At 45.3% G+C, this 15,014-nt stretch overlaps 1 protein-coding gene across 5 annotated transcripts in view; it reads left to right on the plus strand.

The window, feature by feature from the left end:
* Positions 1-15,014, plus strand: part of CDH20 (cadherin 20) — a 250,934-nt gene that overhangs the window by 174,604 nt on the left and 61,316 nt on the right. For all 5 annotated transcript variants that reach the window (XM_048507591.1, XM_048507593.1, XM_048507589.1 and 2 more), the window contains 3 exons: positions 485-779; positions 5,821-5,940; positions 11,477-11,644. In XM_048507591.1, the coding sequence (XP_048363548.1) occupies positions 485-779; positions 5,821-5,940; positions 11,477-11,644 (583 nt within the window). The remainder of the gene's footprint in view (positions 1-484; positions 780-5,820; positions 5,941-11,476; positions 11,645-15,014) is intronic.

Consider the following 15,014-nt stretch of genomic DNA (forward strand, 5'->3'; position numbering starts at 1 on the left):
GCGTGGGGGAAACGCCTAAGAAAGCAACCAAAAAGAAGTAGCATTAAAATGATAATTATGATGATGATACTAGGGCTTTCCCCACTTACCTTCTGCTGCGCGCTACTCCGGGAAAGTAGCGCGGGGTCCAGCAGCGCTCCCCACTTGCAAGGGCGGCAACCACACAGCCGCCCCAACACTGCCACTCTTGCACCACCTCAGCGCGCATCATTCCTGGCGCTGAAGAAACGGCACCTTTTGACAGAGTGCGGGGTCATGGGGAACCCTGAGAGCACGCCAGGAATGACGCACGCTGAGGGGGCGTGAGAGCGGCACGCAGCAGAAGGTGAGTGGGGGAAGCCCCACTGTTTAATACAAGCATCTTAAAATTAGAGGGAAGCCTGTATGAGAAGATCAAAACAGTTCTCCTGAAATAATTCTGTTGAATACCTCCTCGGATGGCTTGTGTACTAAAGACTAAATTATCTCTGGTTGCTTCTTGCAGCTCCATTCTGATATGGACAGAGGAGATGGATCAATTAAATATATCCTATCAGGAGAAGGAGCAGGTATTGTATTCACCATCGATGACACTACTGGGGATATCCACGCTATTCAGAGGCTAGACCGGGAAGAGAGGTCCCAGTACACGTTGAGGGCCCAAGCCTTGGATAGACGGACAGGCAGGCCAATGGAACCGGAATCTGAATTCATCATCAAAATCCAAGATATCAATGACAATGAACCCAAATTCCTGGACGGGCCATACGTTGCTGCAGTACCAGAAATGTCACCAGTGGGTAAGAAAGACATTTAAAACATGAATTTAATGTTTGGAAAACTCATTCGTATATAGTTTGCACAAGATGTGGGGTTTTGTTCCAGTTCCTTAGCAGGGGAAAAAATCCAGAAGGAAAGGTGGGAATTTCATTTTGTCAATTTCTAGTTGTCGGGGAACAACTACTTCAATAGACTATTGTATAAAACTTCAGTTGAACAAGCATGGTGACAGACCAGGTGCTCGGGAGCAGCAGCCGCAGAAGGCCATTGCTTTCACATCCTGCATGTGAGCTCCCAAAGGCACCTGGTGGGCCACTGCGAGTAGCAGAGAGCTGGACTAGATGGACTCTGGTCTGATCCACCTGGCTTGTTCTTATGTTCTTATGTTATTAAGCATCATTTTAGTAATAGTGTCTTCATGAAGAACTGCCACACATACAAACATCAATTCCGGTCCCCGCCTGTTGGACTTAGAATCCTGTCTGGAGATGTGGGATCAACCACCCTTTCTCTACATTTCCTGTTGCTAGTAAACTTGTACACCGAATGTTCACATTTTATGCCCCATGGCAGCAAACACAGCCTGCGACTTATTGGTGACTTGATAGGTAATGGACAAATCCCTTATTCTGTAGTCCTAGGCATGATCTACAAAACAGAAGATTACCAGCTTAGGTTCACTGGCTCAGATAAACATATCAGCCCCTGCCACCATGGCCAATTGGCCATGCAGGCAGGGGCTGATGGGAATTGTAGTTCATGAACATCTGGAGAGCCACAGGTTTCAGACCCCTGGTCTAGTGTCTAATAGGTCACCCAAACGTGACTTGCTGGATCATGACACACAAACCTGATAAAGACAGTGGTTGTAGAAGTGATGCTGAGACCACGTATACGGGTGCTGCTGATCTAGGCTTTGCCATCAACTGCCATCGATGCCCCGTTACAGAATACAAAGAGCCAGACGGAGCATGCCCAGATGACCACAAGCTTTGCGCTTCATTGATTTCCAAGCTATGTAGTGGTCCGCTGGGGCCCATTACCAGCCAGTGTAAATTAAAGCATTCATGAGCCTCAGCTGGTTTTTACACCAGGAGCTAAAAGAGACTCTGACTGCTCATAGATTAGATCAAGGAAAGACAAAGGTGGTTTTAAAACATCTTAAGTTTCTGAAAGGTTTATGGGATACGAAATCCACTGGCCATTGTGTAACATCAGATACGGCATGAACTGTAATCATTCAGCCCTTTGCAATGTATAAACCAATAGTGAAATCCTGTCTACTTAAATGCAAATATTTCTAACACTAAATATATTAACATTTAGATAGGCATATATATTACAGTTTCACATTGGCCTTTTCCGCACAGCACAATTAAGGCTGTATCAACCCGGGGTTGTTGTTTTTAATTGGTAAACAAGCAAAAAAATTTCCTTGAAGGCAGGTCGAAGAAGTCTTTTGCTTGCTTTGCAAACAAAAGCTGGCAGGAGATGCTTTATTTCTCCCTCTGTCCAGCTCTTTTACTTTCACTTTCACCACTCACACCCACCGTTTTGGGTGCTGCTTCAGGGATTCTCCATGCCTCCACCATTTGGCGAAGGTTTGCTTTGTGCACAGCTCATCTGCACTCAGTTTCACTGTAAAAAGTACATGAGTTTGTTTTGCCTAGCGATCCCATGCATGTGTCATTTTTCCTTTTTCGTTTTGTTTTGAGGGGGATGTCTGCGAAGCTACGATGACACAACACTAGAATCTGCAATATGCACATATTTGTGTCATCGTAGCTTTGCAGACATACTCAGAGGTGGGATCCAGCAGGTTCTCACCAGTTCCCGAGAGTGGGTTACTAATTATTTGTGGGTGCCGAGAGGGGGTTACTAATTGGGTCTGCTTTTCCTGCTAGGAAACCTACTAGGGTCCAAAAAAAATCATAAAGTCCTGTTGTTTCCTATGTGGCTGGTTAGCTTAAGGTAGAAAACGGGATAATTCTCCCTGTTGGGCTGTTTTAAAAAACATGTTCTAGAAATATGGCAAAGTTCCTTATTTCAGGAAAGCATCCTTCTTTGGATTTCTAGAAACAAATTAAGTATTTGAAAGTATTAAGTATTTGACAGGCAGTCAATTAGAGGAGAAGTAGTTGTTTCTGTTGGCAGTAGACGATAGGATTTGCTAGAATGAGTTTAAATTATGGACAGAAAGATACCAGCTGGAAATTAGGAACTTTTTTTTACAGTAAGAGTTTTTTACGGTAACAGAGAAATTGTGAATGCCATCACTGGAATGCCTGGTCATTACTGCACTTCAGCCCCATTGGCTTCACGCTGGTTTGAATCCCACCACCATGGGAACCTGTTGCTAAAATTTTTGGATCCCACCACTGGACATACTCCTTAAAATGGGAACAGGAAAAAAGACGCGTGGGCGGGATCACCAGGCAAAACAAACTACATTCATATGCTTTTTACAGTGAAATCATGCACAGATGAGCTGCAAGCAGAGGAAACCTCAGTTACAAACCTTTCAGCAAATGGTAGAGGCTCAGAAAATCTCTGCAGTACCACACAAAATGGTGGGCGCAACTATGAAACTGACAAGAGCTCCGTCGGGCAGCAGGCGGCGGGGAAAGATCTGTTTTGGCCGGCAACGTTTTTTTTTTTGGTCTGCACATAGCAAACACAAAAAACCAAAATGGATCTTTTAAAAACATCTGCGGGACATTTTATTTCTGCTGTGCAGAAAGGGCCATTCATATTTTGTATTTTTCTCTTTTGTTTCTCATCTCCGTAGCATAAGTCAAGCATATATGTGTGTCTCCTTTTATTTTGTTTTGTACCAATCCAAATTTCTTCTCCCTCCCTTTTTTTTTTTTTTTGGTTGGCTATTGTTTGTTTTGTCCTGCAAGTTCTTTAAAACAGTGATTGTATTGCTTGTTCCATCAAGCACCAATTGCTCTGTGCAAGTGTCTGTATTTGTGTTGCAAACAATACATGTTTCATACCATGAAAACTTCTACAGCCTAGCCCTCATAATTGCACAGGTAAGTTTAGAAAAAAGCATTCCAACTGAAATTTTCAGGTCATACATAAAAGTACTCAATATGGCCAAAATTACACAATTTTAAAATCCTTTTGGTTTGAGCGGGAAAGAGAAGACTGTGAACTAAATTGTGCCATTAACCTCTCGATGGCCCCTCGATGATGCGGCTGGCCTCTACCTGGGCCAGGGCCTTTACAGCTCTGGCCCCTGCCTGGTGGAATACCTTACCACCAACTATCGGGCCCTGTGGGATCTTGGAGAGTTCTGCAGGGCCTGTAAGACTGAATTGTTCCACCGGGCTTTTGGGGGGGGCGGCTGCTTTCCTCTCCCCTTTATACTCTGGGCCCTTAATATTTATGGGGGCCCTCCACTCTCTTATCTTGTTTCTTTCCAGGGTGGGTTTATGAAGTTTTTATGCTCGACGCCAATGTAATTTTGTTAATTTGCTGTTTTAATGGGGTTTTAATGTAATTGTTGTTTTATTGTGCTGTTCACCGCCCAGAGCCCTTCGGGAGAGGGGCGGTATATAAAATCGATTATAAATAAAATAAATAAATAAACCTCAATGGAAATGGGCAGCTCAGTCCAGGGGGGGTTGGCTTTTAGAGCCAGGACCAGGCCGCACTGGCACATTTGCCCACCTTGCTGGTGTATATGTAATAACAAAAGGACAAATAGGAGGTGTTTCAGCCACCTGTACCGAGAGATGCACCCGCCTAAATATGGAGCTGGGGGTGGGCTATGGGCATTCCCGGGGCAGAGCCAACATTAGTTGACTTCCACTGGTCTTTCAACCCAGGAACGCCCCCAGCACAGGAGTCAGACTTTCACCACCCCAAAGGGTGGCATACGTCTCTTTTGCCCTATGGGGGAATTCTCCAGCAGCCAGGGACTTTCTTTTCACTACATCCCCACACTGCCTGGATCCCCTTTGGAGCTGGTGTAGCCACATGGTAGCGGCACCATTCCCAGCCGCCACATCCCTCCGGATCAGGCCACAAGAGTGCTCAGCTGTCTTTGGATCATGCCTGATAACATATGCTGGAGGCAGCTTCACATTTGAAAAAAAATACATTTTTAATAGTGTTGTAGACATTTTGACTAGGGGTGTCTGGATCGACTCATAGGGACAACTGCACCGTAGAACAGTCAGACAGAGTCAACCCCGAACCTTGGAGCATTTATACGCCCATAAGTTTAATAGATGACGGATGGATGGATGGATGGATGGATGGATGGATGGATGGATGGATGGATGGATGGATGGATGGATGGATGGATGGATGGATGGATGGATGGATGGATGGATGGATGGATGGATGGATGGATGGATGGATGGATGGATGGATGGATGGATGGATGGATGGATGGATGGATGGATGGATGGATGGATGGATGGATGGATGGATGGAGATCCAAAATTAGGGCTTTGAGGGTCTTATGATTTTGCTGCCATATAAACAAAACATACACTTTCCCCCATTTTTTTCCAGCCTCACTGGCATTGAATTTATAACCTGGCACAGAATAGAATGTAACTGGTAAATGATTGTGTCATAGACATTTTTTTTCTTCCCGTTACAATTTGTGCTTCTTGCATTCGCCTTATAATTTCCCTTGGCCTAGATAGGGTTGTGAGGAGTTGTTTTATGCGGCAATAGATTTTGCAAGGTACTCGAGGTGTTTTAAAACTGTGTTTTCAGAAGACGGCAGGATTTATAGGCCAGAAAGAAAGGGGGTGGGGAATGAACACCACCTGACTTTTAACAGACCACCAAGGACGGCTGCTTCTCTATAGATTATTTATTGACCCCATCGATGTCTGAATGGGTTTGTGCTTGTAGCTCCCATTAGGCCTAATGACTTGAACGTATAAATCCCTCAAGCGTCGCAAACAGAACAGGCTTCCAAATGAAGCTTTTGCGCAACGGGACATTTATATTCCCTGAACCTAGTTAGATCCTGTGTCCTTTCTTCACATCTACAAATCTAACAAGGTTTTGTGCTGTTTTTTTTCTCCTCAGGCACTTCCGTTATCCAAGTGACAGCAACAGATGCTGATGATCCTACCTATGGGAACAGTGCCAGGGTGGTCTACAGCATCCTCCAAGGACAGCCATATTTCTCTGTGGACTCCAGAACAGGTAATTTCATTCAAGAGAAAAAATCCGCCGAGAATGTGACATTTTCCATTAGCTTTCATTCAGTATTCACCTTAAGCTTCATCATCAAAATCCAAGACATCAAGGGCTGCAAACACTATTTTCTTTTCACAAGGAAGCACCGAGAAGAATTTAAAGAAGAAAGAGGAAAACCTTGAGTGAGAAATAGCGTGCCCAACACAACAGCAATTTTAGGCTCGCACCATGAAAAGGAGGGGAAGCTATTAACTCCAGCGGACAGCCCGTCCAATTCTAGGGAGAGCAAAAGTACTTTAGCAAAAGGGAGGTTAAAAGAAAGATAAGGAACAGATCGATTGCCTTTCTGGAGGAACTGGGAAGACAACACAACAACTTCATGGGAGAGCCAGCGTAGTACAAACCCACCTCCTCGTTCTCAGAAAGGACCGTAGCTACCACCACATGTGCTGCTGAAGGCAGAAGGGGATTCGGTTCCTTTAGCAAGGATGTTGAGAGGCAGCAATGAGGTTAAGGAGGAAGCACTGTGCATGCACACAGTGAGTGGATTGTCATGTTCCCGCAGGCCACCAGCAGGGTGTAACGAACTAGTAAAGTCCAGGCAAAAGCAACCGTTATGAGTTCTTTATTGAGCTGGCATTCTTAGTCGGAACAAGCACGCGCAGAACTGAAACCCAGATCTCGACAACAGCTTTTGATAGGGTAGCAGACAGGCTCCTGCCAAAAGAGTACAAACAAGGCAGGATTTCGCACAGGGTTTCACACAGACTAGCAAGCAAGTGAAAGATAACCAAAACAGCGCAATTCCCCTTCCCAGGCATTAAGCCAAAAACCTCCGGCAAGAACCTTTTCAAGGTTGGACAGCACACACACACCACAACCTTACACAGGCGATGGGGAGGTAAGGGGGCCAGATCCAGGTTGGGAAACTCCTAGAGATTTGGGAATAGAGTTTGGAAAAGACAGGGACCTCAGTGGGATATAACTGTACAGAGCCCACCCTCCAAAACAGCCATTTTTTCCCCAGGAGAACCAGATTTGTTTCCCTGTTCCTACATTTCGGCTGCAGTTCGCTCAGAACTCTCTTACCCCATCACAAGGAGTTTATTATAAGGCCCTTTAAGTCTTTACAGGAGAGAAAGGCAGAGTATAAATCCAAACTCTTCTTCCTCTCTGTAGACTGGAGGTGAGCTGCCATTCTGGGAGATCCCCAGATTGCCCTAGAGTAGGTGGTTAATTTTGTTAACTCCAGATAAAGCAGGACTACAATTCCCATCAGCCCCTGCCAGCATGACCAATTGATGGGAATTGTAGTCCATAACATCTGGAGTGCCAAAGGTTCGCCACCACAGCCCTAGAGGCTGGCATCCCTAGGTGCAGGTGATTATATTGCTTGTTGGCACCTGATTCTCCTATTCATTCACCAGCTGGGCATTCACACAGTGCCCCAATGTCTTTGTCACCACCTCATAATGCCCTCCAGTAAACGTATGAACTCAGTTTACTTCTTCAACAGCACAGAGTTAGTAGCTGCAGTCTTCTCAACAAGCCATCCCACAATCTACACCTTGCTGGTGTAGCAGTTAGCCAGATGGAAATGACTGAACAAGAACATAAGAACAAGCCAGCTGGATCAGACCAGAGTCCATCTAGTCCAGCTCTCTGCTACTCGCAGTGGCTCACCCGGTGCCATTGGGAGCTCACATGCAGGATGTGAAAGCAATGGCCTTTTGCTGCGGCTGTTGCTCCCGATCACCTGGTCTGCTAAGGCATTTGCAATCTCAGATAAAAGAGGATCAAGATTGGTAGCCATAAATCGACTTCTCCTCCATAAATCTGTCCAAGCCCCTTTTAAAGCTATCCAGGTTAGTGGCCATCACCATCTCCTGTGGCAGCATATTCCAAACACCAATCACACGTTGCGTGAAGAAGTGTTTCCTTTTATTAGTCCTAATTCTTCCCCCCAGCATTTTCAATGAATGCCCCCTGGTTCTAGTATTGTGAGAAAGAGAGAAAAATTTCTCTCTGTTAACATTTTCTACCTCATGCATAATTGTATAGACTTCAATCATATTCCCCCCTCAGACGTCTCCTCTCCAAACTAAAGAGTCCCAAACGCTGCAGCCTCTCCTCATAGGGAAGGTACTCCAGTCCCTCAATCATCCAAGGAAGGCTTGAATTGAACTACTCTGCCATGTTGTTCACTGGGTGATTTTGGATCGTGTCTTTTTTCCCTTAGCCTCGCTTTCCTGTCAGAGCTGTTGTGAGGGTAATATAGAGATCCACGTGTGCTGATCTAAGAGTGAGATAAAATAAATGCAATAAATAAATTATGGGATGCGAAGCTACAAAGTCTCTCGACTGACCTGATTTGGCTTCTGTAAGAGTGAGTCAGCGCAGCCCCAACAAAATCACATTTTTTTCCTCAGAAAATAGATACAGACAACCGGGAGCCACACAGTTAAACTGTACATCACAGACTGTGTTATAGACGACTGAGAGTCCCACTCTCAAAAACTTCAGGCTTGCAAAAAATCTGCTTGCTTGATTGCATTTGATGAATAAGAACGATCTACAGATAACAAGTTGACATTTTCTTCTCATCTGCAAGGGAAGTTCTAGATAGACAAGAGTAACTGAGCAGGGTCTTCTTGCTAGAAATGGGCAGACCTCCCCAAGAGAAAAAGAAGAAGAAGAGTTTGGATTTATATCCCCCCTTTCTCTCCTGCAGGAGACTCAAAGGGGCTTACAATCTCCTTGCCGTTCCCCCCTCACAACAAAAATCCTGTGAGGTAGGTGGGGCTGAGAGAGCTCCGAGAAGCTGTGACTAGCCCAAGGTCACCCAGCTGGCATCTGTGGGAGTGTACAGGCTAATCTGAATTCCCCAGATAAGCCTCCACAGCTCAGGCAGCAGAGCTGGGAATCAAACCCGGTTCCTCCAGATTAGATACACAAGCTCTTAACCTCCTACGCCACTCTTAATCTCCTACGCCAGATGCATTGTCATCTGCACCTTACCGATAGCACTTATAACTGTGCAAAGGTCTAATATAATCAATAGGGTATTGTTGTCGATATCCATCTCCAGGCAAGTTAATTGAGCCAAGTTACAAGCACACTTCCGGCCGTATACAGAAACCGGAAGTTACACTAGTCCAAGAAGCCACTTATCCAGGTGTACTCAAAGCTGCACAAAAATCTTTCATTCAAAAGATTGTGGGAGAAGTTGCCCATTTAGCTTTCAACTAGAAACCATGGGCCTTTCCCCGCAGCAGTGGCTTAGGAGGTTAAGAGCTCGTGTATCTAATCTGGAGGAACCGGGTTTGATTCCCAGCTCTGCCGCCTGAGCTGTGGAGGCTTATCTGGGGAATTCACGAACCATTTCTAGATGGTGCTTCTTCACAAACCATTTCTAGATGGGTGCTTTCTGCAATTAGGTTAGCAGAAAGCAATGCTAAGGTGGACTGTCCACCAGAGTTCAAGCCTTTTCAGCAGCTTTCCTTCCCAGGATTGACCTCCAGGACACCTGGCCTGCTCTGTCCACCTTCCCCCACCATTTCTCCATCAGTGTGGATTCCAGGAAAGATGCAGCTGTTGGGGGGAAAGTTTTACAATTATTGTTTCGTTAAAAAGCCCACACCCATCTCCATGGTGAATGACATTGGAAGGACTCCACTGAAGACCCAACGATGAAAACAAATTCCACTTACCTGTAGTTGTTATTCATCAAGTGTCTTCTGTGCAGGCATGCATCCCTTCCTTCTTTCCCCACTGTGGGCTGCTGTTGCCTTATTGGTTGCTTTTCCACAGCGGTGAAGGGAGAACTGAGGGAGGGGCATTCTTCTCCCTTTGTCACATGACCAAGGTGACCAGACGTCCCGCTTTTGGGGGGAAAGTCCCACCTTAAACCAATTTGTCCCGCATCCTGCAGGTTCTTTTTCTGTTCTCACTTTAAAGATTGTCGCGATGTTCTTCTGGGGTGCTCCCCTTTTCCTGGGTGGGAAACAGGAGAGCACCCCAGAAGGCAGTAAGCTGCAGTTTTTCAGCAAGCAGTCAAGATTGCTTGGCGCCCTGCCCACCGCCCTGTCACAGGGGCAGGAAACGGATGTTCTCAGAAGCAGCAGTGCGACAGCCTTCCATTGACTGCCGTCAGCAGGAGCTGCGACTGCCTTTGGGGCGCCGCTCACTTCCCACCCAGTCACAGGGCAGGAAACAGGGGAGCGTCCCAGAAGGCAGTGCGGCAGCCTCCTGCGCTGCCACACTGCCTTCTGGGGCACTCCCGTTTCCAGCCCTGTGACAGGGCGGGAAACCGGGGAGTGCCCCAAAAGGCAGTGCACTCCTGCGGCCGCACGTGCACGCACGAGCCTGCCCACCCACCCTGGTCCCGGTTTAAAAAGGTGACAATCTGGTCACCTTACACATGACCATTTGGGCAAGAAACCAGTCCACACTCAGCTCCAGACAGAGGGGAAGGGGAGCACTCCACATGCTCGGAAGCTTCCGGAAGCCTTGTAGTCAGTTCTCCATAACTGGCCTGCACAGTCCCATTAGTTCCACTGAACGAACAACGTTTACAGGTAGGTGCAACTTTGTTTTTCCATGCATGTTCCTACTCACCTATATAATGGCGTCACAACTTCAGAATGCTAGCGTGAAAGAGTGGATAAGCAATTTTTGCTACAAAGCCAAATCACATTCCATTGTCTACTATTGCCCTCAAAAGCAAAGGCTTCTTCCAAAGCAATACAGTCCAGATGTAAATCGTTGCTGTTTGTTGCATTTACAGTTGAGTTAAAACAGCTTTTACATCCAATCAATACTTTTTGTTGGTAATAATTATACAGAAACTTGACACCTGTTTGTAACAGCAAATGTTCACTTTGCACATTCGAAACAAACAAAAAAAGGAAATGTGTAGCTTTCCTAAGATTCACATAATTACAAGTAATTGTTCGGGATGCCCATCAATTGAAGTGTTGCAACTGATCAGCTACATTTAATCTATCATTTAAATAAATATCCTTAATATATTTGCATGGTGTCTTAACCTAAAGTGCCTTTTTAGGTGAAAGTATCAGAAAACTTAGATTTCCAGAGTGAGTTTCCATTCTAACCTCAAAGGTCATTTAGATATTTTTTTTGGTCCCATCTTTCAGAAACAAAATGGCTTTAAAATGCTCCATTCAGTCATAATCACTCATCCTTCACCAATTTAAATTACCCCAGGTCACAACTCGAATATATAAAAACAAAACAAACTCTTTCCTGCTAAGAAGACCGGGGCTGTTTTCTTCTACTAATAATGCTCCCCAAATCTTCAGACCAGTTCCTTCAATAAAGATTCTTCTGACCTCACTGGAGATCCGCACTCGCATTTGGACTAGTTATAAGTAAAGTCTTTATTTGCAAAAAAAAAACCCTTATTTGTTCTACTTTTGGAAAGAAGAAAAAAAACTGAACAAGTAAAAGTAATTTCTTGGCTTGTGCATTATTAACATATCTATTTGCTTCCCTTTTTTCTTCTTTTCCTGACTTCTCCTAGGTTTAATTAGAACAGCACTAATGAACATGGACAGAGAAGCAAAGGAATATTACGAAGTGATTATCCAAGCCAAAGATATGGGCGGACAGCTGGGGGGTTTAGCTGGGACAACCACCGTAAACATCAGCCTGTCCGATGTCAATGACAATCCACCCAGATTTCCACAGAGTAAGTGTCTTCCGCAGTGTGGGATAATGGGCCATTTGATTCAATATTCTGGAATCCTTCCAGACGTGCTTCTAAATTCCCCCATATCTCTCAAGATGAAGCATTGTTATTTCCCTGTCTAGATTTCCCTATCCTCATTTTCAAGAGTAAATATTATCTAAGTATGCAAATTTCTGGGATGTTAACCGTAGTACAAAGAAAACAATAATTGCATACTAAAGAGTTGTTTGTGTGTGTATATGCATGCACTCATACACCCCCTGAGAGTTTGTCTTCAATCGGTTTCTCTATTTTGCCTTGAATCAGTTCATCTGCTTTCTCTATTTGCCTGTTCACCTGGCTAACTACATTTCTTTTTGGCATCTTTAAGTGAAAGGGATGTTATTTTATTTTTGATGTATTACGTAGCTAATAGCAAGGGGAGTTCACACAGACTACGGTAGAAATGTCTGCAAAAATACAAAAAGTATGTAAATGGCAAGGCGAAGGAAAGCTGGAATAGCAATAGCAACGTTTGTGCTTGCCGAAAACAAAGAAACAAACCTCTGGGTGCAAGAAGCAAACCAAAATGAGGCCAAAAGATAGAAACAGAAGGAAATAGGGGGAAATGCAAGGACAGGCAGAGGACGATTGTCAGAACGAGAACCAGTGAGGAGGATTATAGTGAGCAAATAAATATATTGATTCATATATATTGATTTATTATATCGAGATCAAGGTCCTTTCTGCATAAATCTCCAAAAACATTTGTAAACTGCTTTCATTCATTCCTTTACAATGATGTATGTCTGCACTCACCCCCTCGAAACAATTCCTGGTAGCCATTATGTGATCCCCCCCCTCTTTTTTTTTTTAGTTCTGTGTTGAATTGCTGCTTCAATGCTTCATAGCCTCATGATACATACTATATTCTACATCAGTGTTTCCCAACCTTTTCGAGGTCAGGGTACCCTTGACCTCACTCTTCATATCTCACAGTACCCCTGCCGCCACCCTCCACCTTCCCCTCCCATTGCCCCTGCTTGCCACACACACACCACCTTCCCCTCCCAGGGTGAAGGGAAGCACAGGGGGTGGCTGCTGACCTTGTGGCAGGCCCTGCCCCATGGGCCAGCTCCATGTCCTTGCTGGTGCCGGTGGGAGACACCACAAAAATGAGGGGGTGGGGCAGTAGTGTTGCCGCGGTACCCCTGGGACATGCTCACGGCACCCCAAGGTACCACGGTACCCTGGTTGAGAATGGCTGCTCCACATATTCTCAATGCTTTGAAAATTCCCCCCCCCCCCCAATAAAAGAGAAATGCTTCAAATAAGTAGGCAAGGGAGAAATGAGTGAGCTCAGAAAATCATGTCGAGGAAGTTCAGGGAAGCAGAGAAACGTGGGAAACACAATAGATCGCACAGCAACTGAAGATGTTTTCAAAATGTATTGTCAAAGGCTTTCACGGCCAGGACCACTGGGGTGTTGTGTGGTTTCCAGGCTGTATGGCCATGTTCTAGTAGCATTTTCTCCTGACGCTTCGCCTGCATCTGTGACTGGCATCTCCAGAGTATCTCAAAATGTTTTCAAAATGTTTCAGCCAGAGAATTGTTTTAAAAGGGGATTCATTTAAAATGTTTTGAGGCTGCAAACAAAAGGTTTAGGGGTAAAAAAAAAACAATGTGGATTTCCATGGAGGAAATCCCGTTTTATTTCCTGCCTCAAAAAGTGTTCAATGAATTGTGCGGAAAAGTCCCAATTAAGCTGCAGAATCTTACGAATGGGTTTTCAAAAGATGAGAGAGAGCGGTTTTGGTTTAGTGTAAATACGGATTTGGATTAGCCAGCTCCAGGCTGGGGAATTCCTGGAGATTTTGGAGATGGAGCCTGAGAAAGGTGGCATTGGGGTAGAGGAGAGACGTCAGTGGGAAATAACGCCATGGAGTCCACTTTTCAAAGCATCCAGGGGTCCAGATTTCTGTCACCTGGAACTCAGTTGTAACTGCAGGAGATCTCCAGCTACCACCTGGAGTTGGCAAGTCTAGATTGGATCCAGCCAGCTTTTTCACTGATTGGGGCTCTTTTTTACCACAGCCCCCATTACCAACATTACTAGCTTGTGTTTGTTGGTCCGTTAGTTAAAACATTTGTAGCGTAACTTTCTTATTGTTTCAAGCAGGACTAGCTTTCTTCATGTTTCATGCAGGCCCCATGATCCCCAGTGCAGCATTTTTCAGTGTTTGGAAGGAGTCCCTCACGCCACCCTCAAAACCTGAAAAGCTGGTTGAATCCAACCCATGAAAAACCGAAGCTCCCTCAGCCTAGTCAGCCTGCCATCTTGATACAGGATTGTTGGAAGGTGAAAATGAGATCTAAACGCTCAAGGCATCTGCAGCGCAGTGAGGGCAAATGTCTGTTGCAGCAAGATTTCTTGTATGACTGTATTTCCTCAAGCCTCACTTTCACTTTCTAGTCTCCCCGCAGCAAGCAAGATCACTTCTAGCACAAATTTAATTTTGCTTTGCCAGCAAAGCAGGGAGATTTTTCAGTGAGCACAACCTTGATCCAGACCTCATCCCTCCACCCTACCCTTCCCATTCCTCTCACTGCCATTCATGCCTTCCCCCTTTCCATGTTGCCGGCTCTTTCCCACTTCCATATTGCTCATTTTCAGTATATATCATTGTATCAATATAGCAGAGTTGGCTTTTGCAAGGAACAGCACAAGCAGGGTCTGTTTCTGGCTCCAGCCCACTTCCCACCCCCACTCCCCACTCTATGTCCGCCCTCCTTGGGTTTGTACTACATTGGTTCTCTCAATGTAGCAGTGGCGTAGGAGGTTAAGAGCTCGTGTATCTAATCTGGAGGAACCGGGTTTGATTCCCAGCTCTGCCACCTGAGCTGTGGAGGCTTATCTGGGGAATTCAGATTAGCCTGTGCACTCCTACACACATCAGCTGGGTGACCTTGGGCTAGTCACAGCTTCTCAGAGCTCTCTCAGCTCCACCTACCTCACAGGGTGTTTGTTGTGAGGCGGGAAGGGCAAGGAGATTGTAAGACCCTTTGAGACTCCTACAGGAGAAAAAGGGGGAATATCAATCCAAACTCTTCTTGTTGTTGTCTTATCTTTTTTTCAAGCCTCTTTTTAAAAACAAGCCTCTCTTCTGTGGCAGCAGCGAGAGACAGGCTGGGAGAGTGACAGACAGACAGAGAGTGCAGGGGAAGGGGAGGAATGTCAACTCTGTAGTATTTGGACTACTGTTACGAGATCTGTACCTTTAAGAAGGGCAGAGTTAAGAGAACCAGGAAATAGAGGCCTGTTGAGACCAGCTGTGGGGAGGACTGGGATGCCTCCTCAGGTGTAAACAGAAATGTGAGGAGACCACACTTC

Source organism: Sphaerodactylus townsendi, linkage group LG09, assembly GCF_021028975.2.
Source record: "Sphaerodactylus townsendi isolate TG3544 linkage group LG09, MPM_Stown_v2.3, whole genome shotgun sequence".
Classification (NCBI taxonomy): Eukaryota; Metazoa; Chordata; class Lepidosauria; order Squamata; family Sphaerodactylidae; genus Sphaerodactylus; species Sphaerodactylus townsendi.